Below are 24,943 nucleotides of genomic sequence, written 5' to 3'. Positions count from 1 at the left end.
CACAGCCCTGGGCTCAGCCTGGCTTTGCCGCATTCTCTGAAAGGCTCCACTAACTGTGCTGGCACCTCCTTCCAACTCAGCCAGACTAAGGCAGAAGGCTGTGAGCAGGGCAGAATGTGGGGGAGACACAGCAGCACCCCCAGAGTCGGTTAGAGGGGCAGGGAGGGCAGGAGCCTCGAGGGGGTCTCCGAACACCGGCCATGCTCATAAATTACCTTGGGCCCTTGTCTTCCTGGGTAACCTGGTAATCCTGGCACTCCGAGCTTTCCCTGGTGAAAAAGTAGTAGTTGTGTCAGGGTTAGGGTTAGGGTTAGGGTTAGGGTTAGGGTTAGGGTTAGGGTTAGGGTTAGGGCTAGGGTTAGGGTTAGGGTTAGGGTTAGGGCTAGGGTTAGGGGCAAGACAGGGAGGACATCTTGGGCACTCTGAGAGCCCAGGGCGGAGGTGAAGGGCAGGGCAGGTGTAAGGACTTTTGCCATGGTTGCCGGGGCTCAGACCCCACGCTGGGAAAGCCTAGAAGAAGGCACTCTCCCAGGAAGCTGGCCAAGTGCTCTGAATGTCCCAGCTTAGAACAAGAAAAGGATCGACCTGTCAACAATCTCCCTGGGACGGTTGGCAGGGTGCCAGGGGAGCACATGGGACAGGACCTGCATCAGACCTCCCCCATCCCCATCTGGGGGTCTCAGCCTCGCTGAGTCACCAGCTAGACATCCAAGGTCATTGGAAGATCTGTCCCTGAGAGGTGGTGGAGCTTCCCGTGTCACATACCTTCTCCCCAGGGGGTCCCAGAGGACCAGGGTCGCCATTCGGACCTCCACGACCCTTAGGGCCTTCGGGGCCATCCTCTCCTCGAGGACCAGGGGGGCCGATCTCCCCCTGCAAGTCAGAAAAAAGAAGGTGAGGGCAGACTCCCAGGCTCACTCCCCACCACATGACACTCACGGCTGTTCTGTGCCTAAGAGTCCATGTCCCAGGTAAGATCTCGCGGTAGGAGCCACTCAGATGGCTCAGCCCACCAGGTGGCCTCAAGCAGATGAAACCTGCTTGGGTCAGACTAGAGCAAAGCACGGTGCAGCAAGCTATAGGGCTCTGCTGAATGGCTTCCCCATCCCTCTGCACAGAGGTGGGTGGCTCTTCCCAGGTACCTTCTCCAAATGAGTCTCTTTTGGCTGAGATAACTGGTGAACACTGGTTTGCACTGGTTGCTCTGAATTGCTACTTTCCCAAATACAGCACAACAGCTCATGCACAGGGGGATGCTTTTTCCCTTGAAACCCCAAGAGGCATAGGAATGGACCACAGCCCCTGGCTGGGCATCTATCTGGGCATGGCTGGCACACAGGGGACCACAGACGTGTCCCACAAATGGCAGGGTCCCAAACACTGCCCCAACCAACTCCCCATCATACAAATGGGGAGGCCTGGGCCCAAGCCCAAGGGTCTGGGGGTTGCTGACGTCAACACAGCATGCCAGCCAGCATCTGAGCGCCCACCTCTCTGCCCACTGCTGAGTGCCCTCTGGTCTCTGGCTTCCAGGAGCAGCTGTGGGACAGCTGTGCCACCCACAACAAAAATGCTCAGCACACAGAGAAAGACCAATAACTTCCTTATTTGTAAGGTCCAGTGTGTCTGTCTGCAGGACCAGATCCTTGGTCCCTAAGAAGCACTTTTTCTCAATCAACAAAAGTATCTTTCACATGTTGGCTGACCAACTAGAAAGTACCAGTGCTGGGCAGAAATTTCTCTCTGGGGGAAATTAAGACCGATGACACCAGCTCCATGGTGAAGGAGGCACCTGGCTCCCACTCCCACCCTCACCTAATTGCAACAGCAGCCTGTCCCCAGGAGCCTGGCATGTGACTGCCAAACGTCTTTTGTGCGATCTCCTCTGAAAAAGCATCCTCGTAATAGGGACCCCAAATGCAGGTACCGCATTGTCAGAGGCATAATAAAAAGGACTTTTCACCAGCCAAACGGAGAAGCCCTTCAGATGTGGGAGTGGGAGTCTTGTCACCATGGAGAAAGTTCTAGAATGGCTGCGTTTAGCAGGAATATAACTGGGACATTACTGTGAAATGAATCTCTTTTATTCCTCCTCCTTTGATAGAAGCCAAGATTGCTTCTGCCTTTTTAGTTTGGGACACAGCGCCAAGCGTGTGGGGCTCTCTGGCTCTGGCGTGTTCTGAAAAGGCACCTGCAGGCCCGCCTTGTCAGGGCATAATTACAGTGGCCGCGTGACAGCCCCGCCGGCTGACAGCTGACCGTCAAGGTGTGCGTCCAGCTGCTGCTGTGGCCGTACCTACCAGGCGGCACAGGCACCTCACTCCCTCTTGCTCAGGCCAGGGCTCGCTCAGAAGTTTTGGGGGGGAGCTTCAAAGCGCCCGCACCACTGTGGCAGCAGGCCCAGGACCCAGACACTTCCTCCAGCATCATCTGCATCACCCTCTCCTCAATTAGATGAAAACACAGCCAGCAGCTTTCTGTCAGGCACCTGCCATGTAAGCCCCCACCTCCCCCAGCACTGACCCGCTTCCTCTCCGGCTGAGGTGAATTATTCATTAAAAACAACTGGTTTGTTGCAGATTCCGATAGCCCAGGATGAGGCTACGGAACACAGGAGCTGCTTGGGGCCCTAAAAATATGTAAGAATGCTTGGTGGGCGGACATGCCATGGGGGTGGGCAGGGACCCCCACCCTCCCTGGTCAGAGGGCTCGTCTGCAGCCCCTTCCCGCCTATCCCCCTGCAATGCTCCCACCCATCTGAGCCAAATGAACTGCTTTGCTAAGGTGTCACTGGAACAGGACAAGTCTCCACTGACCCCGGTGCAGGTGACGGCATGGGGCAGAGGGGCCAGGTGACCACAGTGACCCTAGTAACTGGGGGTGAACACCAGAGGAGAGCCCCGCGGCTCTGAGCCAGGCCTCTGGCTGATATGCACAGAGCCAGGCCTCTGGCTCCCAGCTGTCCCTGCCTGTGGGCCAGGAGCCCCCACAGAGGGGTCACCTCTGTTAGGAGAAGCTGTTCTGTGGCTCCAAACACTCCAGCCTTCACCCCTGCTCGGCACCTCCATGGGTCCCTTGCTACAGCCCCTCCTACAGCCCCTCCTCTAGCCCCGCCCTTCACTGGCCCCTCCCCTCAGCTGGCCCTGCCCTTGGCCCCCTACATCCTTCCAGCCCCCAGCCCCTGACACCCTTGAGACACTCACCCGATCACCCTTGATGCCCATGTCTCCTTTAAACCCAGGAAAACCATCTTCACCCTGAGGAGGGATGAGGGATGAGACAGTGCCTGGGCTGCATGAAGGAGCCTGCCTCTCGGATGGCTGGCCCCCCACACTCAGCACCTACCCCACCCCAATCCTGGCCCCAGCATCCACCCTGGCCCCCAGCGCTCAGGTGCTTGGGCTACCACACAAGCCCTGGACGTGCCAGGTGAGGGTGTCCCTCATGAAGGGCATCCCCCTCACCCTCTGCGGTCAGCCTGGGGCTCAAGCTCAATCCCCACATCCTCAGCACCACCCGGTCCAGATATTGCTGGGGCCCAGTTACTGCTGACCAGTGAGCACAGGAGGGGGGACGTGGGGAAGATGCCCCACAGAAGCTGCAGGCCTTGGCTCGCCTGGTGGACAGGACCAGTGAGCTGTAGGGTAGGGAAGGGCCTGGGACCCAGGCAGTCCTGCTGCGGGGCCGGCCTGCAGTGAATACAGCCCTGCATCTTCTGGGCCATGGGATGTGTTCCTGTCATGTGCGAATTTGGAGATTCACAGATGTCAGTGGCCTGTTGTCCACTCATGTCCCCACAGAGACACCCATAGGACCCTCAGGGAGTTGGCACAGGGCCACCTGGCTCACCCTTCACTCTCAGTGTCTGGATCTCATTGCCCTGAACATCCAGGCTGCCAGGAGCTCATACCCAGAGGGAGGCAGCTTTCTGGGGCAGGACGAGAGCCTTACATCCCCAGGCTATGGGACTTGTCTGTCCGCTGTTAAGTGCCAGGGACGCCCCTATAGCAGCCTTAGAGTGCCAAGGCCCCAGGAGGCGGGTCCTCACCCCCCACCCCAGATCTGACTCAGGACAGTGCGGTGGCCCTCCTGGAGAAGAGGCCCTCCCTGTGCCACCCAGCCCATATTATCTCCAGTAGCCCTTTTTCTGGCTAAAGGTCAAAGTGACAAGTGGGGCACGCGGGGTTCTGGGTAGGCCCCTCTGACAGGCCGCAGGGCCTGGGTCCACAGGCCAGGAATGCAGGGAGATGGGACCGGCCAGTGGGGACATGGCCAGGGGGGTGTTCTTGGCCCTGACCCTGACGGGCCTTGGTCCCCACACTTCTGAGGCCCCAGAACAAGGGTTCAGAGGTCTGCCTTGCTCTGGCCACTCTCCAGAGAGAACTGAGGCAGCACGTGTGTGCGTCCGCTCCTTCCACCTGGCAGCCAGCTGAGAGCAGAGGGGGCCGGGGGCTGAGCAAACACCATAGCATGGAGGGTCCAGCCTCCATGTCCCCCTTGTCCAGTGCGGCCACCTGAAGAGCCACCTCAGGAATGGCAGATGGCGCAGGAGGGCCCCGTGCCTGGCTCCGTGGTGACACCCCTTCCCCTCTGCACCCGGCTCTGTGGCAGCTTGCAAGGTGGCCACCGGGGCTGGAGAGTGGGGCATCCATTGGCCTCTGCAGGTGAGTCACGGGCTGTGTGCTGGGCCAGAGCCTTGGCCTTGGGTAGGGGGTTCAAAGCTCCAGCCCCTCAGCCCCGCCAGGTGGGGCACCCACAGCGGGTCGTCATCCACCTCTTCTTCCTTTGGCAAACAGTCTGTGCCTTGGGGCGTGCCAAGCCCCCCGACCTCAGAGGCCTCAGCAGCCTCCGCCGGGGCTAGCTTGTCACCTGCCCTAACCTGGGCTGGGCTGCGTGCACTGGTCCGCCGCCACATGATGGAAAGGACACTCACCTTTTCTCCCTTTGTGCCCTTCAGACCGCGGATGCCATCTGCCCCCTGTGCAAACACAGAGGGAAGGAAGTGAGCCAGAGCCTCCCCAGAGCTCTCGAAAAGAAAGGCCTAAGCCCCAAACGCCAAGGAGGGAAAGTGCTTGGCTGCCCCAACCCAGGCAAGCTCCCTGGTGCTCCCAGTCTCCAAGGAAGGGCTCCATCCTTGCACCCACGCAAGTCCCCCCAGGCCACCCTCTTCCAGAAACATCTGTCTCTCTCAGGTCTGAGGAGCAGGTGGGACGTGAAGCCTCAGCTTGGGCTCTGCAATCAGGCAGACTGGCCCAGGTCCCAGGTGCCCCTTGCCTCAATATTCTCATTTGGAAAGTGGGGGTGAAAACAAGCATTACCCTGTTACTGCTGGTGGGAGGAGAACACCAGATAAGCCCCCCAGACAGTGCCCCAGCACAGAGTGGGTGCTCAATAGACAACAGCGATGTGCTGTCTGGCAATCGTCATTTTGTATTATTACGATAAATGATAACAGGTACAATCTCGTTATTTACCAGTTAATAACAATGATACTACCACCACCAATAGTCAGCTCAGGACATACCTCATCTCTGTGCCAATAAGAACTGAAAGGGAGGGACATGTCCCCTTCCCCCCTCCCTCCCCCAAGCCAGCACCTCACCCAGGCCAGGTAAAGCCCTCTGTGGAATGGAGTTAAGGGGCCACGACCTCAGCCCTCTGAGCAGAAAGCAGACACTGACTACCGACCCCCAGGGGCCAGCTGCCCACAGGACCCGAGACAGGCTGGGCCTCCCATCTCTGTTCCAGCTAAAGCTGCCAGCCTCCCGGGGACCCTCAGGCTGCCAACTGCCCTCTTGTGGCAAGAATTTTGCACAGACTGCGCAGTTTGAGCCTCTTTCCAGGGACCTAGGAGAGGGCCCTCAGAAAAGCTGGAGCTGGGACTGGCCCAGGCTGCACGGCCTCCCCTGAGGCACCTGCCACCCAGGTGGCCGGATACCTCAGGGCAGAGGGGAGGCCCTGTTACCCTGAAACCCTGATGCCCTGGGGGCTCTGGCACCAGCTTCCTCCCTCTTCCCCTGCCCACATCCTTCCAGACCTAATGTTCCCCCATTTTACCACCCGGTCAGAGGCCAGGGGACTGCAGGCCAGGAGACAAACAGGCCAGGTCTCTGAGCTGGGTCATTTTGTTGCAGGGGCTGCCCCACGTGGAGGAGAGATATTGAGCAACATCTCTGACACCTGCCAGTTAGATGACCATAGGCTCACCCCCCCCACCCCTGCCAAATCGGGACAGTCAAAAATGTCTCCGGGTGTCCCCCAGGGGGCACGAATAGGCCCTGGTTGGTTCAGAACCCTGGACGGCAGCATCTGCTATGGCTGAAGTGGGCTAGCACGGAGGGACCAGAATGCATGGGGCCCAGAGAGGGACAGGGCTTTGTGCAGGGCCCAGAGACAACTTGTATTCAGGGTCTTTTGCCCACCTGCCCCTGCAGGCTTAGGAGGCAGTGGGTTCCACTGTGCAGCAGCCTAGCCCTCAGCAAGGACAGGAAAGCACGCAGAGGGGTGCTGCCCCAGAAGGGAGGCAGGACCTGGTGGAGAAAAGCCAGGCCACCACCTGTCCACCCCATGCTGTCACCTCCCCTGGGGGCCTGCTGCTCCCCAGGCTGCGGACCCCGCTGACATTTTCAAAACCCCAGGGAATGAGAATCTATTTCTCCCATGAAAAGAGCATTGAGCTCTGCTTTTCCTCCCACTCTCCGCTTTAAGTCTAACTGGATCGCTCGTGGCGTGAATGAATTTTAATCAGATAGACAAGATAAGAGCATCCTCCATAAACATTTTAAAGCAAACACCTTTTAGCTCACAGACACAGCATTTTGCAATTAGCCACGTTCAGGGCTGGCAGACACTTTTGCTATGCGACAAGAATTTGTAAAGTAAACACGCACAGAGCTCACAAAATCAGCATTTCTGCTGAACAATCATCCTTGTGAAACTCTCTAGGCATGCTTGCAAGAGCCCGCTTCCCACCTAGGGCCCCTGAGCCCCAGGAAGTCTGTCTGCAGTGGCTCAGGCCCTCAGAAGGCCATGATCCCTGGGAAATGCAGTAGGGGCCACTTGGAGCCCGGCATGGGGCACTTGGCTCAGAATACGCAGGTTTGGGTCTGAGTCCTGATGGAGGCATCGATGTCAGGCTAACTTGGGACAAATTACTGAGCACGGAGGTCGTGGGTTCTCCGCCGTCCACATCGCAGGCCAGCTGCACACTTCTGATGGGCAAGAAGGCTCCAGAACATTAAGCATGGGAAACGGTGTGGATGGGGCCCAGGTGCTGCTGGGTGTGTTCATGTGAATTCTTCAGACTGAGCTAGTGGGGTGTGCACACATGTGTATATACTTCCTTTCACATCAAGTTAAGATCATTTTGAAGGAAAGACTCCATTAGCTTCTTTTGCAAGCCCTAGAACCACCTAGAGCTTTCAGATGCCATGCCATGGTTGTTCTCGGAGAAAGCAGAGCCCCACCCGCACCCAGCACATGTACCTTCCTCAGGGCACATCCCTCTCCATATAAATGTGCCCGACACAGTCGAGAAAGTGGCATGAGTGGAGATGACATTACACAACTCAAAGCAAACACGGTTAGCTCTAGCTGAACAGCCGGGGCCTGTGTGCTGGGTATTGCTCTGGAGCTCTGCGCCCTGTTTAACCAGGTTCTGGGACGCTTTCGGCGGCAGAAACACAATTGTGGATAAATGGACATCTCCCACGAACCTCCCTAGCCACCCGGTCAGCCTAGGTGTTCTCCAGGGGGACGGGCTCTCTCACTCTAGACGTGCAAAGGGCCCTGGAACTACTTCTCTGAGCTTCCTTGGGAAAGAGCGCCAGGCTCCTCACTGTGGCTGAGCTGTGCAGCCCTAAGGGGCTAGAAGGGAGCAGGCACAGGTGACAACTAACACAGCGTCCCCACGGATGGACACACAGCCGCCGTCCTGCTGCCTGTGTTGTCACAGATGCACCAGAGAGACATCCCCTGCTTGGGATCAGCCCCTCCTGGCCCCAGATGGCCCCTGCCCCACCTGCCCAGGCCCTCTGTCCCAGGATCCCGCCTCCCCACGAGCCTGGGAGAACCAGGGCTACTGAGCCCTGCTATCCCAACCTTGACCTCCAGGAAGTTGTGAAGCGGCCAGAATCTCACCTTGACTCCTCGAGGACCCGGATAGCCAATTGGGCCCTGGGGGCCAGGCGGACCCTGAAACCAAAAAGGAAATGCCATTAGCTCTGACTTGGGTGGGCAGGCATGGCGGTGGTGTCTGGTGCACTCCTGGGTCCTCCCCGCACAGTCAGCATGCCTGCCTTCCGCCAGCAAGCTCCCCCAGCTCTGAGCAGAGGGGACAGTCCAGATCGGCCTCCTCAGGAGACACACAGGACCTGCTCCCACTCGACCCAGCCCCGGGCAAGGCAAAAGCACAGGCTGTGTCCCATGAGGAGTAAGAACACCACGGACCAATCCAACTGTGGCCACAGCCCACAAGTCCGGGAGTGCAAGTGGGGCAGCGAGCAAGATGGGCAGAGGGCTCTGATGCTTTGGGGGGCCTGGCTGCCCTGAGAGCAGCACATTCCCAGTAAAGGCACCTTGGATGACATGGGACAGCTTCGAGCTGGGAGAAGGGGACAGGGCTGACCAGCTGGGAAGGGGTGGCATTGACAGCCAAAGGGCCTCGCTGACCTCTGCCCCAGCCCACCCAGCAGGTGCGGGCCTGGGGGAGCCAGGAGTAGGAAGGCAGGCATATGGACTTTCGCCACCAACAGGGCAGCAGACAAGTCCATCCCACCTTTAAACTCCCAAGCCCTGGACCCAAAACAAACAATGGCAACGGGTCATTAGGAGCCCCTGGCCCAGGACCTGCACAATCACCCAGCTTTTGTGTGGCCAAGTGATGGCTATGCCCACACCCCTGTGTGCAGTCACCAAAGGTGTGGAGGGGTCACAAGGACCTCAAGGGGTGGAGGCCCCACTCCCCCAGGCTGGGTGCCCCGGGGCACAGACACCAGAGGAAGGGCCCAGCTGCCCCCCACTCATTCCCTCCTGAACCCACCTGGCCGCCCTTCTCTCCCGGAGGACCTTCTTTGCCTGGGTGCCCCTGTCAGGAGAGAGAAGGTGGGCATTAGCTGCTGGCCGCCCCCCACAGCTGTCTCCCATCTCCTTCCCCCACACCCCCATCAGGCAGCTGCGCACAGAGGTCACTCCCAGCCACGTGGGCCCAAGCCAGCCCTTCAGCCCTGACCCTCAGGGGCACCATCTGTAATGTGACATCCATGGCAGGCCCAGCAACACCTCCTGTTGGCATGGAGGAGAACATTCTTGGAAGCCCATGGGTAGGATCTGGGCACGATGGTGTCACTCGACTCACTAGTGCCCAAACCACCCCCAACCGCAGGTGAACAGGGACGGTGACCACCAGGCATTTGCTCAACAACTCCCAGAATGAAGGATTCTGTTCCGAATGAGGACGGATGATGCGGGACCAGGGGTCTGGATATCCTGGCTTCCCAGACCAGCGAACTACACGCTATCTGCAGGACATAGACTCTTGTGTTGGGAGACATGAGGGAAGTCAGGCTGGTGCCAGGACAGAGGCTACGTCCTGTCATGTGACTCAGGGTCCCTGTATGTCCCCAGGTCTTCACGTGGTTTGCCTCCCAGCCTCCCGGCCAGTGCAACCTAAAAGAGAGGACCCCAGCCTCCCAGCTGGTGCAGCCTGAAGGGAGGACCCCAGTCTCTGAGCTGATGCAGCCTGAGGGGAGGACCTATTCCCATGATACAGGTTCGGAGCCAAGGCCCAGCAGAAATGGTGGTGTCCCCTGGGTCACTGCCCCATCTGTCCAAGCCCTGACCAATCCCAATCAGAAATGCGAGCTCTCTGACTTTTCCAACCAAGGCTGGTCACTAGTGTTTTACTTTTGAGGAAACAGACATAATAAAAGCAGAAAGAGAAACATTTCACTGTCTGGAAGTACCCCACGGATTCCAGTAAAGAGGCCATGCGGTAGGGTGAGGATGCCGTGAGGGAAGCATCTGACTCTAGTCCTGGTTACACCTGACCCTCTGTGTGACCTTGGGGCAGTTACTCGCCCTCTCTGGGCCTCCACTTCCTCATGTGTCAATGGCTCTTTCAGCTCGAGTGTTCTAAACGTTGAGGGCTCTATTTCTGCAACACTAGAAGCAGAATTATGGGGACCTAAATCTCATCTCTTTGAATCAGTGATTTTGTGGGTCCTTCTTTTTATTTTGATTAGTTGTGCAATTGGATTCAATGTGGTTGCAAATGGCCTGCCCTGATGCAGAAGCAAGTGGGAGGGTATGGAAGTTCCTCTGCAGGGTAGGGTGCCCTTAGGAGGCCTCAGGGCATGGGGAGCTTGGCGGGGGCCACCTTTGGGGGAAATCAGGCAGCCCACCTGCTGCTCTGGCCCAGGTGGGATGCACTGCCCACCATCCTGCCTTTCAGAAACAAGGCTCATGGGGCCAGCACCTCTTGGTGGTCGCACTGGACCCAAACAGTGCCAAGGAGAAGGTGTCCTGCCCTGGGGTGACCGGGAGGGAAGGGATCCTGCCCCCTCTCTGCCATGTGGGTTCTTTGGTGGGATTTTAGTCCAGCTTCCATCGACCACAGACATGTTTCCATTAAGGAAACAAGGGCACCAGGAGGGCATCTGTGGGTGCTCAAGCCCCAGCCAAGTACACACACACACTAAGGGCAGAGCCCACATCGGCCCCTTGGGGGAAAAGCCATGCCCTCCACATTGTAACGTCCTTACTCACCTGGTGGGCACAACCACCTGCGGGTCTGCAGAGCGCTCAGAACTGCGCCCACCACGCAGCAAGCAGCCAACATGCATCCGCAATCATCATAATTATCAGCATTATTTGAATTGGGGCCCAATTTCTTTAGGTGCATTTTAACTTAGATGTATAGAGTGAGAGTAACTTCGTGGGGGGAAAGCTTTATAAAGCAGACTCACTAAAAATATTGGAACAGAAAAACACTGAAAGGAAATACATCAAAACAAGAGATTGATTTTTTTTTTCCCCAGCACAAGGCCAGACTATCTCCCCTCCTTTCTGTGCGTTTACACGTTTGCAGTACTCTATAAGGAGCATTACTTGTATAATGGAAAAATAATAAAGCTTAAATTATGTGTATTTGATACTTTCCTGATTAAAAAAGTAATATATGTTCCCCATAGACCCTCCCTCAGGCAAGAGGAAAAGCAGAAGAAGGCCCTAATAACCTCACCGCCTGCAGCAACCCTGGCTAATTGTGTGATATGGCCCCTCTGATCCATCTTCTGCACACATACATGCTAAACTGGCATCGCGTGATGTGTTTTTAATTTAATATTGAGTGGTGGGCCTTTTCTCATGTCATGGAATACTTGCCCAAAGTCAGTTTTTACTGGCTCCGTAATATTCCTTCAAACCATAATTCACGTCTCCATCTCTCCGTCCTGAGCTCCCCAGGATGATTTAACAATGTGCTTAGGCGTGCATCTGCCCTGAAACACTCCCACCTTCTGAAGGGTTTTAAATCAACCTTCCTTTCTGTAGCTGAAGCCAAACCCAGCCAACCCGAGGGAAGGAGGAAATAAAACCCTCTCTTTAAGGATGATCAACAGTGTGCTGCCTCCATAACTAGAGTGTGTTTCAATGTCTCTATTCTTGCAAATTCACAGGAGACAACCAGTCACCCTCGGCACCTGTAGCGGGAAGCACCTGCGATGTGCAGCCGGCACAGGCACACTCAGACGGGTCTACCATGTGTTCCTGTTTCAGGTTTAAGTGCTGGTTGGGAGAAGAGAAGGGCAGAGTCCAGGAGAGGCAGCCCATGGGCCCCACAGACAGGGGTCTTACAATCTAGAAGGACAGATTTGAGGACCCTTTGAGGTGCCTAGTGAGTCAGAGGAAGTGTCAGTGTGGGGATGGGGCAGGGGTGTCCCTGGAAGAAGCAGTCAGGTCAGGGAGGTGGGGGTCTACAGAGTGCCTCACTCCCAGCACCATCCCCCCCTTGAGCCCCTGCAGAAGACCCACATGGCCTCACATCAAATGCTGCAGAAGATGCACAGGGGAGGGCGGGGGTTGGAGAGCAGAATGCACGCGAGGAGCCGCGCCGCCCTGCTATCAGCGGGTTGGGCCTCAGAGATGGCGTCAGGGTGGTTTTCATTTCATTGTCATTCCATTTACTTTGCTAATTTTCCATAACAAGATGTGTTATTTTATAATCAGAAGAGGAAATTAAGTGTGAATATAAGTTAAAGAAGGTAAGCGACATGCTGTGTCCATGCTCGCAGATGTGTGGCTGCGGGAGGCCACAGGAGGCCCAGGGCAGCTTGCACGTGGTAGGCTGGCGAGCCATCGGCTCAGAGGAGGAAGGGCAGGGACGGACGTGTGATGCCCTGGACAGAACCACACTCCACCATAAAGGGAAGAGGACGGTTGTGCCTTACACAGTCACCAATTCGCTGTCAACATACTGAGCTGCTTAGTTTTTAACGGCATGATTAGAACAATAAAATACGCCGTGTCTGAAATGGATAATTCAGCCAGTTTGTCCTTGGAAACAGGCTGTGTAGGCAGCATCACCTGAATCCTCCAAAAATAACCCAAATCCCCAAATCCCACCAGCAACTTGCAAAGAGGGCGATGGGCGCAGATGAATCCACACATACTTGTAACACACACTGACCCTGTGTCACCTCCCCGCCCCTCCCTCCCACAGCTCAGCCACAGATTGGACCTGTCACCGGCTCGCTATTTCGAGGCGCCACCCAATTTGGCTCCACAGCTGGGCTCACACTTTGAAAATGCGCCCGTGCTTGTGAATACCCTCCTTCTCAGTGTGGGATCGCTAAAAATACCCTCGGCACGCGTGTCGTCCTTCCCTTCAAACCAGTGGCACAGCACCCGGCTCAGAGCCCAGCCCAGCCCTCCAGGGAGTTAACAATGCAGGCTGGTTCTGCTCATGAAGCAGCACCCCCAATAAATAACTCACACTCCTATTCATGCCGTCTCCACCCCTTGATTGGAGTTCATTAGGGAAAAGTGTGTCCGAAGCCCAGTGACTACTGAGCAAGCAAGCTCGCAATCAGCGCGGTCTTCATTCTCGGAGGTGGGAGAGAGGAAACGAGGGGCGAGGGGGGCAGCTGCAGGCCTGGGGGACCCCCAGGGCGGGTGGCTGTGAAGGGGTGAGACGAGCAGGGTACTCACCGGGGGTCCATCGGCACCGGGCATTCCTGGCAATCCTGGTTTACCCAGGGGACCCTGGAACAAACCAGAGACCCTGTGAGCCCTGGGGTTGCCCCTCCACTAGGCTGCCCCACCCTCCACCTGCCTCTGAGGGCACATCTCAACTTTTCTGCTCAAAGAACATTTGTAGAAAGGGATGCTCGGAGGCACAGAAGCTTCCAGCAACCAGTGCACCCAGAGCAGGAGGACCCTCACCCTCTGCGGCTTCCTGGGCCTGCAGGCTTTGCTACAGGAGCAGAATCAGCCCACTGAGTGATGACAAGTGCCCAGCACTCTGTGGTACTGAGAGCCACGCCTTACAAGTAGCTCTGCCCAGGCAAGCACCTGGGCTGAGCACAAGCTCTGCCTGCAGATGTACCCGTGGCCCTGGGGCTCCCCCCAGCCCCCAGGACTCAGCAGGTGCCCAGGATACACTCAGGGTTGCCTGAGTTAGCAAACACAAAACACAAGCAAACAACAAGAAAACAGATGCCCCTTTAAATGTGGATGTCAGACAGATGACAAATATTCAAATTTAACTGAGTGCCCTGCGTTTCTTTTTCTTCCTAAATCTGGCAACCCTCACACATAGTCAGACAATGAGTGAATGGGTGACTGACTGAATTTATGATCAATGAAAGGCAGAGATCCCCCATCTTCCCCTGAGCTCATCTTCTCAGTGCACAGCGAGCTGAGCTTCCCTCCTTGGGGGGAGGGCCAGCACTTCTGTGGTCTCCGGCAGAGGGAGCTTCCCAGGGGGCAGGAACACATCCTTCTGGCAGGTGGGGCGCCCCCTACATTGGCACAGCCCACTCACCTTTTCCCCTGGAGGACCGATGGCACCCTGGGGGCCTGGGAGACCCTAGGAGAGGAACAGTAGGGCAGGAAAGGTCAAGGAAGTTGGCTCCCAACTCCTCCCCACCCCTTGTCCACCTCCCCCCAGCACCCTCCCCCTCATCTGCACACCAACGACTCGGTTCTAGGTCACATCCAGGCTGTAGGTCCCTTTGGCCGGGACTGGCAGCACAGGGCCCAGGACACCCCACCGAACACCTGCCCCGCCCACTGCCCGCTGCTGCTGGCTTACCTGGGCGCCTGGGTTACCCTGCTGTCCCGGGGGGCCAGGCTCTCCCTGGGGGCCCTAGAGGGAACAGAAGCAAGGGATGGGGACTTCAGGGGGCCGGCAGGAGAACAACGTGCTATCAGCCCAACAGCAGTGTCAGAGGACCGTGCCCAGGCAGGAGGAGGCAGGTGGCCCCACGGCAGAGGGGAACCAGGCCCTGGCACCTGCAAGGCCCTCCATGCTGACCCCGATGCCAGCAGCACTCAGTTGTCTCTGCCGGTGCAGCCAGATGGCCACCAGGAAGGAGCCCGTGAAAGGAACGGACCAGAAAGTATTCCATTTGGTAGAACATTCCCCAAAATGCGCTCAAGTCCCCCAGTAGAGTCATGGGACCTATCTGTCGTGGGCTTGGCTCATAGTCCACGCTCATCACCAGAGAGAGCACAGGGCAGGGAGAAGGCAGGTCCCTCTACACCTGCACAGCTGTGGCCTGGCTCTGGCGGCAGCAAGCACAGCCATGGGACCGTGGCTGTGAGCTCTCCCACGGCTGGCTCCGTGGGGGCCGGGGCTCAGGGCCGTGGCCTCCTCCTCGGATCCCCACCAGGTTTGCCGGCAACAGCCGGGCGGCAGACCCCCGGGACTTACCACGTTTCCTTTTGGGCCTGGTTGGCCGTCCATACCCGTTACACCCTGGATGAGATTGAAAGAAAAGCAAAAAACAAGACAGAATGCTAAAGAATTCGTGACGCTCACAGGGAGAACCCCATGCGACCCGGCTTGGCGTCCTGGCCACGTGTCTGGGGATAACACACCCTCTGGGGAGGGGCAAGGGTTGATGGGCCTGGGGTCAGTGGAGCTGCCAGGCCCCAGCATCAGGCAGGGCAGGCCAAGGGAAGCCACCCACCAGGGCAGAGCCCCGCCAGGACCACACGCTGCCTCCCAACAGATCTTTCACAGGAGCTGCTGCAAGGTCTCCAAAGGGGGACACGAGGCATCTGGGGCCTGTTTGTAATGGCATGTGCCGCATGAGAAAGCAGAGAGCCCTACAGCCAGCAGGCCTCTGTCTCCATGCTTGAGGCTACACCTGCAGGGGGGCTTCCTCGACCTGGGAGCATCAGAGCCCCCCCTCAACTAGCCCTGGGCAAGTGTACAAGGTGACACGCCTTACCGGAGGTCCAGGAGGGCCTGGGGGCCCCTTTGGCCCCAACAGACCACGCGGTCCCTGCAAGAGGAAAGAGCAAGGACTGTTCACACTTGGTCAAGAATCCCCACTCTGGCCCTGCCTCGTGGCAAATCCTGCAGCCCCATTCCTCCCAGAGCCTCTGTCGCCACACAGGTGTCCACATCTCCCTGGGAGGCGTGGCCAGCACACCGTCCTCACCTGCCTCACTTCCTCACCCCACCTCAGTCTCCACCTGGGCTCTGGGAAGCAGAGGCAGGAGCCCAGAATTAACCAGTGGCTCAGACAGGAGATTGAAGGGCACCCTCAGAGCAAGGGGAGCCTTTCAAGTCAAGGGGGCTCTTTCACCCTTGCTCAGGGCAGGTGCACACAAAAGCTCTCCCCTCAGAGGCCACAAAGACGCTCTGCTGCATGGCACACTTTTGTCCCTGTCTCGTTACTGCTCCCTCTCACATCCCTCCATGCGGCTGCATGTCTGACACCAGAAGGTGGAGGGAGGACACACTGATGGGGACATGGTGACCAAATACAGAGACTAAGCACAGGGCTCAGGTTTTCTCTGGGATACAAGAGCCCAGAGCTCAGCCTCTCCCTCTCCTGTGGCAAGGGGTACATGGAGGGACAGCCCCATGAGCAGGCCGAGGACACAGCCTCAAGGCAGTGCCGACTCCAGCACAGATCAGGAGATTTAAAAGGTGACATAGCAGAGTCATTGCTCACCACATGCAGGAGCCCCATCATGAACCACTCACACCCGCCTCACCTGCTGGGGGATCACCCACCCCTTAACCAAGGCATGAGCACCCTTAATGTTGATGGACGCTCTTCAGAGGCCATGGAAGAAGAATCTTCCCCTGCTCATTACCATGGAACTGTTCCCTTCATTATTTAAATACCTGGCCCTGTAAATGCTTTCTAGGAGTTAATAACCCAGAGGTATCGCTTAGGTGCATGTTAGGGAGAGGACTGCGTAATGGATTCTCCTTAGCGGCTCATCAGTCATCCAGGGTATAATTTAGTCCCCAGTAAACGTGTGAGCACAACCCTGGGCTCTCTCTCTGTGCCATGTTCACAGTACGTGTCCTCGATTAACATCACTAGATGCAAAAGGCCACAGCGACGTGGACAACAAAAATGAGACATTCGAAAAGTAACCATGGTGTTCTTTGTCACCAATGAAGGTGACCCTCTACTTGGGTAGAGGTCAGCTTGGGGAAAAAAGCAGTTTGATGCCATGGCAGGGCCACCCTGAAGGAAGGCTCCATTTCTGGGAGGTGTAGACACGAGAAGGGATGGCAAACTGTCTGATCAGTCCCTGCAATTGCCCCTGGACATGTGCCTGGTGTGCTCTGGGTGTCTACCATGCCTGCAGCCTGGACACCACCATGATGGCCCCGGATACCCACCACGGTGGCGCTGACTCCCCTTGTGATGGCCCTGGCCTCCCACCATGATGACCCTAGACACCTCCCATGATGACCCTGGACACCCCCCATGATGACCCTGAACACTTACCATGATGGCTCTGGACTCCCACCATGATGACCCCAGACTTCCACCATGATGACCCCGGACACCCACCATGATAGCCCTGGACACCCACCATGCCTGCAGCCTGGAGTCCCAATCACACCCCTTCCAGTCTCAGCTTCTTCCTCTGTGGAAGGTCATATCTGCCCTACTAGCCTTTCCAATGTGCTCTTTTTCCTTCCTTGAGAATCTCCCAGATGTGTCTGTCCCAAGGCTGACCCCCCTCTAATCTACACTCTGGGTCAGTCCCTGCTTCTGCCCTGCCTGGCTTCCTCAGGTAGCCCATCTCCATGCTGAGACAGAACCCAATCAAGACTTACAGGTTCCCCAGGCAGTCCTCTGGGCCCAACTTCTCCATCATCACCCTGTTGGGGAGAAAAGAGGCAGGATTTTAGGGACAAGTTCTAGAAGCCCAGACAGAGAGACAATGTTCCCTGAGGCTGTGCAGAAGGATGCTTTGTCCCGGGGCCACTTCAGCCTATGCCAGATTTACCAGCCCTGGGACCTGCTGGGAAGGCCTGAATGTCCTCACTCCCAGAAAGCTGCAGGGAAAAGGTGGGATCTGGGGCCCTGGGACACTCTGCTCAGGATGGTACAAACCACAGCTCCAATGAGGAAAAAGCTGCACGGGAGGAATCACGGGAGCAAAGATTTGGTTACCCTGATGGGGAAGGACAGGAGTGAATGATGGAGGGATGAAAGCTAGAAAGAGATAGAAAATAGGACAGGGTGGTGGGGAGGAGGGAGGGGGAGAGAGAGGAGATGACAGGTGATAGGGAAGGAGGGAGGGAGGGGGAGAGACGCGGAAGGAGGGAGGGGGGAGATGACAGGTGTTAGGGAAGGAGGGGGAAGGGCCAAGGGAGGAAGAGGGGGGAAGGGAGAGAGGGAGGGAGGGGGGAGAGAAGAGGGGTAAATGACAGACTGGAACACAAGTGACAGAGCTGAGGTGGGAAGGAGTGAGAGACGGTCACCAGATCCCCTGGGCCAACCCCAAGGTACCCTAACCTCTCTGCCAGGGCCCTAAACACAGCTGGGGGAGGAACCAAGATGAGTCTTTTCCTTCTGGCTGGAGAAGGAAATGCTGCTGAGGCTCCACTGGTCCCAGGTCAGGAGCTGCTTGTCAGCACTCTGCTGCTCTCGATCAACACACTGCTCCCTTCTCTTCACCACACACACACACACACACACACACACACACACACACACACACGAATGCGTACACACAGCCAGGCCTGCACGGGTGGATACTGTGCATGCACATGCAGTCATAAGTACCCTGCACACTCACACACAAGCACATATGTTATGTATACACACACACACACACACACACACACACACACACGCACACACCTCCTGATTCGAGAGGTGCAGATACCCAGAAGGGCCCTCCCCTCCTTTCTCATAGTGCAGTGAGCTGCGTGGGGGCCCAGATAGGAGAAGGTGCCCTGACAAGACCAGTCTGAGAGCTGGTGGCCACCAGGGCCTGGCCTTCCCATGCCTCACCTGCTCCTCTTATTCACAGGGCTTCAAACCTTTTCCCTAAAACACCCCTAATACCTGGGACACAGTGTAAGTGACTGGGGTGTATGGGGGACTTAACCACCCCCAAGCTCCTCTGCCTCAGGATAACTGTGCTTTGGTCTGACACTGAGCCTGCAGCCCCAGGAAGACACACCTGACAGACATGGGGACTCTGCAGAGCCCCCGGGGGAGGCCCAGCTCCAGGCGTGGTCCAAACTCAGGCACAGCATCGTTCCCGCTGCACACACCCAGCCAGCTGCCCAACCGGCCTCCAGACCAAGGACGGTCTGTCCCAGACTCTCCACCCAGCCCCCAGATCTCCGGGCTCCGCCACCCCCCAGCGTACCCCCGGACCATGAGACAATCCGAGACCCTGAGCTCATGACCTCTCCTGACACCCCTCCTTCATGGTGACCTGGGCACCTGCCTCCCCAAAGGGCCCTCTTTCTGCGACCAGTGGCAAGTGAAAGCAGCTCCAGGACGCCACGCAGCACAGGACCAACAGTCAAGCTACAAATTTTCACCTGCTTTATCCTCAGAAGTGGCATGTGGCCTGTCCCCACATCCCATGGCTATGCCCTCCACAACCCCTCCTCCCCTAGCCTCATGCCTGGTGGCCAAACGCATAGCTACTGGCATTTCCCAGTGGTTTCTAGCCCAGACCCCCCGAGGGGGCAGACAGGAGGGTACATACCCGTTCTCCATCGTCTCCTGGAGGTCCCGGTGGCCCAGAAGGACCAGGGTCACCCTGAGAAGTCAAGAGGGGTCAGCGTCAAGCACTCGGGAGCAGCCGCACATGACTGTCCCAAATGCCCATCCATCTTCCTGTGATTCTGACACTGGAGATCCTGAGCCCATGGAGACTCTGGGGCCACAGGAGGCCATTTGGGAGACTGGTGTGGGGAGGCCGGTTTGCTTGACTGGCTCTAGTAGGGCCAGGCAGATCCACGGACGTGGGGCACCCTGGGACCTCAGGACATGGCAGCGGGGCCTGAGCAACCCTTGTCCGCTTCTCTATGGGAAGCAAGAAGACCCCCAGCCCACTGGATCCCCCAAGAAAGAGCTACCATCCTGGACAGCCAGTGTCCTAAGGGTTAGCGCCAGCCCACCTCCCGCCCAAGGCCACTTCAGGCCTCAGACACAGCTGGTGCTCAATGAATGCACATCTGTGGATCCCACTGGCCCCAACGTGGTGGCTGTCTGTGTCCAGTCTCCATGTCATGGTTGGATACTGTGGACAACGCAGCTTTGGTACATTACTGCAGCCCTCTCTCAACGCCCCATGGGACGTGATGGCTAAACCCCCTGACACAGCCAACAAACGTGTGTGTGCATGCGTGTACACACATGCACATGTGTCCACTACGTGCTGAAGTACAGAAGAGACATGGTCTGCTTCTCACAGGGCAGGGAAGGGAGAAAATGTCCGATGAGCAGCACGGGGCCATCACATGGAGAGACCGGGGCTGCCAGCCACAGCACGTGGCCCACCCTTGTCACTGCACCACGTGGGTCATGCCCAGCTGCCCCAAGTCACCACTGATGCTGCAAAGGGTCCTTGGCAGCTTGGAAATCGCTTCACCGAGGGCATGACAGGCCCCGTTTATCAGGCAGCGGGCGTCTCTGAGGAAGGCTCCCCCCTCGCCCATCAGCACCACCAGGGTGCCAGGCCTGCCGGGCTCTTCCATCAGAAGCCACAGAGAAGAAACAAGCTTCCTCTGGGCTGACCCCCCACCAACAAAGGCATCATGTCAGCACTGGTTTCCACTCTCCCACCCGGAGTCTCCTTAGTGACCCCCCCCCCCCCCCAGACCAGAGGGCACCCAGCCCCAGCTGTCTGGAAGGGCCTCCCAAGAAATAACATCCACTGTGTGGACTCCACCGGGACCTCTGTGCCAGGGACACTCCGACAGGACACTTACCCGGTGGCCCTTCTCTCCCGGCAGTCCAGCCAGGCCATCGAAGCCACGGTCACCCTGCAAGGGGGACAGAGAGGCTGCTCAGAGACCATGCCACGCACACGACTCAGCTGCTCTCCCTCGGCCACGGCTCAGGCAGTGTCAGTGCACCCCGGGCCCCAGGAACTTCACATGTGGTGACCACCGGCTTCCACACACCATGTGTTCCACTGCCTTGGATCCAGGTTCCCAGGCTCTTTTCCCCACAAACACCAACAAAGGCCAGAAACACAGAGGTGACTTTTGTCCTTGGGCCACAGACTCTGAGTCTTGCTGGCCAAGTGACCACGGCAGCACCTCCATGTGTGCCTGTCCTGTTTGCCACTACACCCTCAGCGCACATACTACCCAGCAGATGGGCCGGCACTGGCCCTCAGGGACACTGGCTCCCTGGCCACCCTGCCCTGTCTCATGGCCATCGCAAAACCATGTGGGGTGAGGCTGAGCACAGGCTAGTTCAGGTCGGTTGGAAGAAGACCATGGTCTACTGGGAGTGACCCAAGAAGCCTTTCTTCCATCCTGCCGCCCCGGGGACGTGAGACCAGAGCCTCATGTGAGCTCAGGATGCACAGGGAGCATCTGAGCTCGTCCGCACCAGTTACAGCATGAACAGGTGTCTCGGACACCCAGCAGGGCTGGTAACCCATCTCCACCCAGTCCAGATGACCATCCACAGCATGGTGTGCTCCCTGGAGAAGTAAGCCTTTCCTCTGGCACCACACACTGCCCAGGACAGCTCTCCCAGAGCCAAGATATGAGCCCTGCAGTGACCCATATGCAGTGTCTACTCGCTCCCTGCAATGAGGGGCAGACATCCCAAAACTGGACAAGAAGGCCCCCTGCCCTGCGCACTTGGCATTCCTGTGTTGACCCCCATGTGGGATCCTGTTGCTTGTCCATGAATGAATGGTTTCCATAACTGGGATGCCCCCTGCCCCCCTACATTCACCACTCTCTTGAAAGGAGCAAATTTGCCCCCTGAGCAAACCAGCTGCAGCTGTCACACCTGCTTGTGACACTCACCCCACCAGCCCCGTCCATCCTCATGCCAACACATCAGAAAGACGGATCCATGCAGAGCCTTCCTCACCCCCCAGGTCCCCTCCCCAGGTGAGCATGAATGTCATTAGTCATTACTTGTGACCAAAATTACATCCACCGTGTAACCAACACGTTGGCCACGTCACCAGCATGACAACAGTGATGGCGGCCATGGTCCCAGAACACAGGGAGGTGGTGAGTGTAGCCTACCTTGGGGCCAGTTTGTCCGGGCATCCCTCTGGCTCCGTCACTCCCAGCTCGGCCCTGGAACACAGGAGGCAAGCTGTCATGGGGACTGGCGAGTGGTGGCTTCCGGTGAGGCTAAGCTGAGCCACATAGCCCCATGTGGCCAGGCTGGCCGGGAGGACCCAGGCCTGGGGTCTGGAACTGCTCCACGCCTCTTGATGTGGTTCCAGTCCTCCTGGGCCTTGCCATCTGAAGTGCCAGATAGAGGTAATACTACCTGCCTCTCTGTGTTTGGGGGTAAGACCATGTGGCAGGAGGGCAGCCAGGCAACGCTGTCCATCCGCCCACGGGCCTGGGAGTCTGGGGGTCTGTGGCTCTCGAGAGATCATGCCTCAGCCGCAATACGCAGCCCACTTCCCTTCCTCCATCCAGAAGCCAGACTGCTGGCTGGAGAGTCTCAGAAAGCAAGCACCTAGGATTAGTCCAAGCGACTACGAAAGAAACTGGGCCCCACGGTGGTGGCTTGTCTCATGAAAGCCACACAGCTGCCCACTGTGAGCAAGATGCTGCATCCATGGAGGCTGCTCCTGGGACCTCCGGGTATTTCCAGCAAACTGCCAGGGACAAGCCCACGGGCTCCACCCGGCCGGCCACAAGGATGAAGGGCAGGCCCCAGGATCACCCCAGGAGAGCCCCGCCAGGTTTGAGGCCACCTGGCCAGGGCCAGGGACTCAGCCAGGTGCCAACTCACTAACGAGCAATGTCAGCTAGCCGAGTGTGAAGGGCTGAGCCAGATCAACACCCGCTCTCCTCCCCGTGTCCCGTGAGCCCCTGGTCAAACGAGGCTGTCACTGGGCCACTCACCACCAAGCACAGAGAAAGTTTGGAAAATGGGGGCAACAGGGCAGCAGCAGAGAAGGAAAGAAGCCAGGGACCAGGGTGACCACAAGAAGATGGTCTGTCTTCCTCGGGGTTAAAGGTTATGTGGAGCTGCCAGGGATGAAACGTCACCTCAGGAAAGGTGCCCAGGCAACGCAGCTCCAGGGCAAAACGCAGAAGCCAAGCCAGGGGAACGGGGCGGGGGGGGGGGACCAATGAGGGCGGGCGCGGGGCGCCACAGGTATGCACACACTCAGAAACCAAAGGAGGCTTCCTGGCAGGACACGCGGCTGCTCCCACGGTCACAGCCAGGGCTCCGGCCAGAGAAGCAGCCAGGCCAGTGCAGCCCCTCCGGCTTCCTGCCACCTCTCCTCCTGCAGACAGGGTGCTCTCACCCCGGGCCGAGGAACCCTGCCAGCTGTGGGAGGACCGGCTCTCTGCCTTCCCTGCCCCTCCGTCTCTCTGTCACCCTCCTGTCTGCCCAGGAACCATCCCCAGGGGACACAGGACACAAAGCACTTACAGAGACTCACAGAAATCTTTAATGAAATAAAACCTTTTCTGGAATCGGATCCAAGATGAACCCCTGGCTGTCACCCAAGAGTCACCAAATCTGGCATCAGCAGGCCGTGTGGAGATGTGGGTCCGACTCTGCCTGGGGCCTGCATCCCCCACGCATCGGAACCCATGTCCTGACAGCCACACGAGCACCATGCCCCCATCACTCTGGCTCACGACTACTGTCAGCCCGCCCCCCCCCCCAAGGAGCCCTGTCCACCTGCACACTGTCCAAGCAAAGGGGCATGGGCAGCCCCAGGGGACAGCCGGACAAGGACACCCTGGGAATAAGCCCTCTCTTCCCCCTAGAAGCCTCCTCTGGCTGGAAAGACCCACTCAGCAGAGCATGACATGAGCCCATCAGATTCTCCCTGGCTGCTCTGGATGGGGATCATTAATTCATACTAACCTGTAAATGCACACCCTGTTCAGCAGCCACAGTCACATGGAAACAAACTAGTTCCATTCAGTAGATCCACTGCCTACCAAAGTCGTCAGGGGTCCATATATCCACTGGGCCATTTTCCCCCCAGACCAAGGCCATTTCTGGGGAAACGAGGCCACCCCATGGAAATAAGGTCCACCCATCACTCTGTCTTCTCCATACTTGCCCCCAAAGGGCCCAGGAACTTGCCTCCATGAAAATGTTTGATAAATAAAATTAAGGTGCTCAGGATGGAGGCCAGAGGCCAGAGCAGCAGAGGCGGGCAAGCTGTTACCAGCCCCAGCATGCAGAGCACCTGTGGTGTAGCTCCCATCCTGGGGAAGGGTGTTGGGCCTTGAAAATAGCTGCCCTCAGAGGAGAGTGGAGAATCCAGGCTTTAGGCCTCAGGCCTGGCACCGGAGGCACCAGCAGACCCGCCACACACCCCCACCCCCCAGCGTGACCCGGCTGCTGTCCCCGAGCCACTAAACTCACCCTTCTTCCAGGCTTTCCGGCGGGGCCAGGCGGGCCCTGCACACCTCGGGGACCCTGTCAGGAATCAGAGATAGCACAGGGTCAGGCTGCGTCCATGTTCCTCAGAGGAAAGAGCAAAGCCTGGTCCCATGCTCAGCAAGCCGGCAGAGGCGGCTCACAAGCAGCTCCGGGCAGGGCACAGGACCTGCTGCCCAAGTGAGGGCCCAACAAGGCACAGCCAGCCTGTTCCCCGCAGCTATTTCTGCCGCACGCCCACATGCAGCACATGCTGCACAAAACCATGACAGTTCCCACCGGCTTCCTTGAGAAAATGCAGCGCTGTGTCCCCCATTCTGGTGGCCACCACCTCTGGTGCCCAGGAGGGCCCCTCCAAGCAGCAAGGGCAGGTGCCTACATACCTGAGGCCCCATGTCTCCCGGCTCTCCCTTCAGACCTCCACTGCCCGGAGGGCCCTAGGGAGACAGGGTCTGGGTTAAGGAATGCACATCACACAGACCCCAGGGGGGGGGGGTCGCTCCATGGGGCAGGGCTCCCGCTGAGAACCCACAGAGCTCTCAGCCCCCGGAGCCCAGCCTGCCTGCCCTGGACAGAGCCCGAGGGATGAGCAGTTAACTGCCCAGTTACGCAGATGTGTTCTTGGTTTTAAACAAAATGGTCAGTGGAGCATATGGTATGAGGACCACGAAGCCCTCACAAGCATTTGTCTATCTCTAGAACAATGACTGGGGTCCATCACAGCCCCCAGCTCAGGGCCATGCGTGGGCATCGCCAGGCCATGATGGGGCAGGAGCAGCCCTGAGCCACCACAGACAGGGAAGGGCAGAGAGCCAAGTCCACCCCAGGGAACCGGGGTGGGGGGGCACGTTTAAATCCTCCATCTC

The 24,943-nt window shown here is 57.9% G+C and overlaps 1 protein-coding gene across 2 annotated transcripts in view; it reads right to left on the bottom strand.

Annotated features, from left to right (window-relative positions):
- The window catches only part of COL5A1 (collagen type V alpha 1 chain), a 151,936-nt gene that overhangs the window by 47,512 nt on the left and 79,481 nt on the right, over nucleotides 1-24,943 (bottom strand). For both annotated transcript variants that reach the window (XM_055334639.1, XM_055334645.1), the window contains exons 15-31: nucleotides 24,461-24,514; nucleotides 24,063-24,116; nucleotides 21,731-21,784; nucleotides 20,444-20,497; nucleotides 19,216-19,269; nucleotides 17,318-17,362; nucleotides 15,456-15,509; nucleotides 14,933-14,977; nucleotides 14,312-14,365; nucleotides 14,042-14,086; nucleotides 13,207-13,260; nucleotides 9,041-9,085; nucleotides 8,140-8,193; nucleotides 4,934-4,978; nucleotides 3,204-3,257; nucleotides 766-873; nucleotides 216-269 (exon numbers count right to left, since the gene is read on the bottom strand). In XM_055334639.1, coding sequence (XP_055190614.1) covers nucleotides 216-269; nucleotides 766-873; nucleotides 3,204-3,257; nucleotides 4,934-4,978; nucleotides 8,140-8,193; nucleotides 9,041-9,085; nucleotides 13,207-13,260; nucleotides 14,042-14,086; nucleotides 14,312-14,365; nucleotides 14,933-14,977; nucleotides 15,456-15,509; nucleotides 17,318-17,362; nucleotides 19,216-19,269; nucleotides 20,444-20,497; nucleotides 21,731-21,784; nucleotides 24,063-24,116; nucleotides 24,461-24,514 — 927 coding nt within the window. The remainder of the gene's footprint in view (nucleotides 1-215; nucleotides 270-765; nucleotides 874-3,203; nucleotides 3,258-4,933; nucleotides 4,979-8,139; nucleotides 8,194-9,040; nucleotides 9,086-13,206; nucleotides 13,261-14,041; nucleotides 14,087-14,311; nucleotides 14,366-14,932; nucleotides 14,978-15,455; nucleotides 15,510-17,317; nucleotides 17,363-19,215; nucleotides 19,270-20,443; nucleotides 20,498-21,730; nucleotides 21,785-24,062; nucleotides 24,117-24,460; nucleotides 24,515-24,943) is intronic.

The sequence above is a fragment of the Nyctereutes procyonoides genome, unplaced genomic scaffold, assembly GCF_905146905.1.
Source record: "Nyctereutes procyonoides isolate TBG_1078 unplaced genomic scaffold, NYPRO_anot_genome, whole genome shotgun sequence".
Classification (NCBI taxonomy): Eukaryota; Metazoa; Chordata; class Mammalia; order Carnivora; family Canidae; genus Nyctereutes; species Nyctereutes procyonoides.
Note: the sequence above shows the minus strand (reverse complement) of the source record. Positions and strands in the feature narration are given on the sequence as shown.